The sequence below is a fragment of the Triticum dicoccoides genome, chromosome 7A (genome assembly GCF_002162155.2).
Source record: "Triticum dicoccoides isolate Atlit2015 ecotype Zavitan chromosome 7A, WEW_v2.0, whole genome shotgun sequence".
Classification (NCBI taxonomy): Eukaryota; Viridiplantae; Streptophyta; class Magnoliopsida; order Poales; family Poaceae; genus Triticum; species Triticum dicoccoides.
In genome coordinates, this window is record NC_041392.1 from 462,871,800 (window position 1) to 462,877,460 (window position 5,661).

General features: G+C 42.6%; 1 protein-coding gene across 3 annotated transcripts in view; it reads left to right on the forward strand.

Annotated features, from left to right (window-relative positions):
- The first annotated feature begins 6 nt into the window (after positions 1–6).
- Positions 7–5,661, forward strand: part of LOC119328808 (polyadenylate-binding protein-interacting protein 11-like) — a 7,304-nt gene continuing 1,649 nt past the window's right edge. The window contains exons 1-8 of one of the 3 annotated variants that reach the window (XM_037601790.1): positions 7–403; positions 520–648; positions 4,360–4,404; positions 4,474–4,546; positions 4,619–4,731; positions 4,839–4,898; positions 4,980–5,027; positions 5,151–5,219. In XM_037601790.1, the coding sequence (XP_037457687.1) occupies positions 92–403; positions 520–648; positions 4,360–4,404; positions 4,474–4,546; positions 4,619–4,731; positions 4,839–4,898; positions 4,980–5,027; positions 5,151–5,219 (849 nt within the window). In that variant the 5' untranslated portion in view covers positions 7–91. The remainder of the gene's footprint in view (positions 404–519; positions 649–4,359; positions 4,405–4,473; positions 4,547–4,618; positions 4,732–4,838; positions 4,899–4,979; positions 5,028–5,150; positions 5,220–5,661) is intronic. The other 2 variants (XM_037601793.1, XM_037601791.1) reach the window with 2 other exon arrangements.

Consider the following 5,661-nt stretch of genomic DNA (forward strand, 5'->3'; position numbering starts at 1 on the left):
CACCACCCCCGCGCGCCTCCCGCCCCCGAACCTTCCAGAACCTCACCGAGCTCTCTCCCCCTCCGGCAGCAGCTTCTTCCTTCCCTTCGGGATGGCCGTAGTCGAGACCTCCGCCGACCACGTCGCCCCCGCCGCCTCCGACCACGGCGCCGCGCCGTACCGCGCCTCGTCGGAGGGGGGCGACGCGGGGGAGCGCGAGATGCGGGATCTGGAGGAGCTCCTCTCCAAGCTCAACCCCATGGCGGAGGAGTTCGTCCCGCCTTCGCTCGCCGCGCACCCCATGCCGCCGCCTCCCTACGCCGGCTACTACCCCAACGGCCCACCCGCTGCCGGCTTCGCGCCGGTCGCCTCGCCGGGCCACCGCGGGGTCGTCGGCTTCCCCGCCGCCGACGGCCGCGGCAGGGTAAGGAGACACGAGAGTCCTTGTGTTGACCTTTTCGATCGCGGGGTGTTGCCGTTCGGCCTCTCTGTTTCTTTCTGTCGCCGGTGCTCGTCTGATCTGCTCCTTCCTGCGCGCAGAAGAAGTTCGGAGGGTACGGCGGCGGCTACCCCCACGGCGGCAAGCGGCGGGTCAACAGCCGCACCAGCCAGGCGCAGCGCGACGAGGTGATCCGCCGGACGGTCTACGTCTCCGACATCGATCATCAGGTCAGCTCACGGATCCATGCCCGCACCTTCCACTGTTGATTCTGCCTGTGACGAGCCTCCTTCGCCCCCGTCCCTTATTAGACTCTGACATTCACGTTACCTCCGCAACCGCACAGAGTTTGTTCACCTGTTTATTGGTTTGGTATCATTTTTCTATGTTCCTATTACTGGTTGTCATGATCGGTCAGCTAGATTTCGGCTTGTGTGACTTCTGCCGGGCACGTGCTGTTCAGATGGGATAAAACGTTAGCAGGGTTGAGATCATAAGATGGGATGGGGCTGAGAGCAGGTGGATACTGGATACGCCAGCGGTTGCTCCTTTTGATCATCCTTTTCTTGTTTCGATAGATTTGGATGCCACTTCTCACTGTGGTAAGTTTTGCAGTTCTTGGTCATTACTTTTGTATAGAGTCTAGAAAGTCGCATGACTATTTTGCCATTTATGTGCTTGGGCGACGTGCAGCTAACCTGTACTCATCTACTGTGTTCTTATCCGATTTTGGGTGGTTATTCTCCTGATTTCTTCACGTAGTGTATGCACCTCTACTGACTATTCGTGGCATGTCTGGTTGGTTTGATGCATGCACCATCTGTATCGGTTTGCTATTAGATTTCTTGTTGGATTAGTCTATGCAGTGCATTCCTGGAAGTATCTTATTAATGAGCCCTGCTTTCGTGCTCCTTTAGCAGTTCATTGAGTAGGCAGTCTGTTCCTTCTTTTTTCTGAAAGACCTAGGTAGTGTATTCCTGGTAGTGTGTTCGTTATGGGCCATTGCCTTGATGTTCCTTGTAGCAGTTTATCTAGTAGGTGTGTATTCATTTCTGTTTAGGAGGGCAGTGTATTCCTGCAAGTGCCTTATTTAAGATCCTTGCTTTAATGTTCCTTTGATGGAGTGATCATTGGAAGGAACAGTAATAATTCAAACCATGCCCTATTATATACTGCTTGGTACAAATGACGTCTCAGGCCTATTCCTGTATTCATGCAAGAAAGCTAGATTTGAGAGTGGATACATGCAGATTTACTGTCTGGTGGAACACAGATGGGGCCAGCTTTAATGAATCTCAATAATGGGCATGCAAAGTTACTTTGATTTTTTTAGGGGTGTTTTTTTAGGGGTATGCAAAGTTACTTTGATGTATTTGATACTCCCTTGGTTCCTAAATATAACCCTTTTAGAGATTCCAATATGGACTACATACGGAGCAAAATGAGTGAATCTACACTCTAAAATACTCCCTCCGTCCCAAAATTCTTGTCTTAGATTTGTCTAGATACGGATGTATCTAACACTAAAATGTAACTAGATACATCCGTATCTAGACAAATCTAAGACAAGAATTTTGGGACGGAGGGAGTATGTCTATATACATCCGTATGTAGTCCGTATCGAAATATCTAAAAAGTGTTATATTTAGAAACGGAGGGAGTAGATGCCTTGTGTATGCTTGTTGACTTATTAGCTCACGATGGTACTTTGTCTTTTTTGGTTCTGGTATGCTATTCTAATTTCTTTCTCAAAAAAGTCTTAATCTTGTTTACATCTATGCTTAAGATCATAGTTATCATGATGCTTCTCATATTTACATGTTGAAATGCAACATGTACACACTTGATTGGGATTTGCACTTAGAAAGATTTAAGCTTCTAGGTGGCTGATATGGTTTACTTGTGAGCTCAGTTGTTCTAGTGCATGTTGATTAATGCCAGTTAGATATATGTATCGTTTCCAGGATTCAGAAACCTTTTTCTAGAAGAGGTATTCTCTAGAACAATACAGTTGCCATGTTTGTAAGAGACATGCATACTGTTTGTGAAGTAAGAGGCACACCATCTTTACTTTTTGGCGTGCCTCTGTTCCACAATGAAAAGAAGCACCTTGTTTCTTGTAACTTAGTGTTTACATATAATTTTCTACTCCCTCCAATCCATATGAATTGTCGCTGATTTAGTACTCCGATCCATATTACTCGTCGCTGGTTTAATGAGTACTAAATCAGCGACAATTAATATGGATCAGAGGGAGTACCTTGTAATTGTAGTAGTAGTGTGCGTAAGTTATGCACTGAAGAGTTCACTGGCTATATATTCTCATAATGGTGGTTACGTTTTTGGGTCAAGCGTAGTCATTTGGAAAATGCACCTTTTTTTTTTCTTTATTCAGACAACATAGTACGTACTTTCTACCTCGTAATAGCCGTGTTCATGTTTTTTTCATGTTAAGACATGTACTAGACATGTTCACTGGTTTTGCCTTGTGTGATAGTGAACTTTCTACCTCTGTACATGCCGACTAGTGAACTTTTGGCTGCAGTTCTGCAGAAATATTCCAATTTTCTCAAAAATTCAAAGATCTCCAGAAATCCTCGTGCATGTAGCAGATTGCTACTGTTTGGAGGCAGCGCCTGCTTGTCTGCTCCACGAAGATCCTTCAGGCCTAATAGTGAGATATGGGATGGCATATGATTATATGAAATAAAATAAAATTTCTTGTATACAGAAACTTCTTAGAAGGAAAAGGAATTCGTAGTCCACCAGAGGGTTTATCTGATAGATCAATTCTGATTCATCACCCGCATTTTCTGTTGAATAGATGAGTGGTTTTGGTAGGGTGATAACATATCTGACATGTATTTTACTCGAATACTGGACGGATCATAATGTTGCAACTATTACGTGGTATTTTAGCAAGCTCATTTTTGGCAGCGCTATGAGAATGAGGCGAGTTAGGTCAGTTTGTGGTTGCCAACTGTGTTGCGTTTGCTTCCCTTATAATCTGCTGTTGGAAATTAGCCAGAAAGATATGCAAAAGCGGGTCAGAGAGACACAAAAATAGCCTAAAGCAGGTGAGGCAAACAGGATTGTGATAATCCACCGCAATGCCAAACACAGCCTTAAAAGAGTGTTTTGGCTCTTTGAGAGCTCTTTGAGAGCATTTTTCCTTTGATTACATACCCTACACTGAGCTCTTTTTGGAAAGAAAAAAAGTTTCTTGAATCCACAAAAGGTTCTAATGGAGTGGAGTTATACATGTACATATAGACGTGTAGCATTTATGCACAAATTTTATCAATATATCTTCTCAGTTATGGTGTACACAAAAAAGAGAAATGTGTAGATCAAAATAGAGTAACCTTTGCTTTTTTGGAGCCACAAATATGTCTTCTTTTGTGTAGCCTACAAATTAATGTACTACCTCCGTTCCAAAATATAAGTTTGTTTTGGTAGGCTTAAACGTCTATATTTTAGAACAGCGGTAATATTATTTAATAATTTTCTACAGTTATGTAGAACACATCCATATGTATCCACTGGCAAGAGTTCTTTTGAAAACCTCTAAACTTTCTGCACTTGGTCCTCTGATGTTTATTCCCATATGGTGTCTTTTTTATAATTTTTGCATCTGTCTTTCCTCATGTACTCTGTAATGTTATGTTGGTTTGTTGGTGATAGGTTTAATTTTGTCTATTGGACACTTCACAATTAGTTATTCACTTATTTGTTTGTGACTTGGCTGCTGTGATACTTTGTATATTTGATTAAGTTTCTACGCCTAACTTGTGGAGTTTGTTGAGTTCATTTGTGTTGCCTTTGCAGTTAGTTATCTATCACTGTTACATTGTGTCAGCCATTTTTCAAGTCTTATATCCTCTAGTTGCACACCTGCAATTATATGTAGGCTAATTCGTTATATGTTTCCTCACATTTAGGTCACCGAAGAGCAACTGGCAGCACTATTTATCAACGTAGGGCAGGTACACTTTTTGTTTTTTGTTTACATTTACTTTTTGAGAGCACTGAATAATCTGATTTTTTTTGTGAAGGTTGTGGACTGCCGCATGTGTGGGGATCCAAATTCAGTTCTTCGTTTTGCTTTCATAGAGTTTACTGATGAGGGTAAGTGGTTGAATGATAATTGAACATGCTTAGGTCAATTTGTCCATTGATTAATATACTGTACTATTGCAGAGGGTGCAAGGGCTGCTCTAAATCTGTCAGGAACTGTGCTCGGATATTATCCTGTGAGGGTTCTGCCATCAAAAACTGCAATTGCACCAGTCAATCCAACGTTCCTGCCCAGGGTAAGCTACAGTTTTGGAATCCACATATTTGTCTATGTATCGCTGTTCATACTTATCTATATGGATGTACGCCTGATGTCTAAAAAGTGCCTCGTCTTTATCTTCAGTCTGATGATGAGCGTGAGATGTGTGCAAGGACCATCTACTGCACAAACATTGACAAGAAGGTTTGCTAGCCTACCGTTGCACTCTGTATCTCTATACTCTTTGCACCGATGTTTCTATTTTATTTGATGCACTTGGTGCAGGTCTCTCAGGCAGATGTGAAACTGTTCTTCGAGTCAATATGTGGAGAGGTTGGTGACATGTCACTTCAAACTTCCTTTCCTTGTCATAATTTATTCCATATATGCTGTGCTGCAATCAAAATGCAGTTCAAGGGACATGCTCATTCACTCATTGCAATATCTCCCTGACAGGTCTATCGGCTGAGGTTGCTTGGGGACTACCAGCATAATACTCGCATTGCCTTTGTGGAGTTTGTTATGGTTAGAATTACTTGCCCATTTCGTATTTTTCCAAATCATCACAATATATTGCCTTTTTATTGTATTTCTAGTATTACTCGTCATGTGTGAGAAGGTTGAATCCTATAATGCTAAGAGTGTTGCCTGCAAATTATATCATGAACATCCATAGCCTCGCGTATGTTTGCTTGAATCATGGTTTCCTGTATTGTTCACATAGTAGAAAACATTTACCACTACGACCAGATTTGATTTCTGGCTAGTTGTCGTTTCGAGTCACGTAGGGTTTCAGCCTTAATTTCCCGAACCACTAACGCCAGAAGTTGGAATGAACTGGCCTTATGTCCATGTTAGCTTTAATCAGATGGATAAAGTTAGCCAGAGAACAGCTGGGAAATAGTCGTGCTTAAATGAAAACTATGGTTTGATTGGGGTACATTAGATTTCTGTAAGGAGTGTTTAC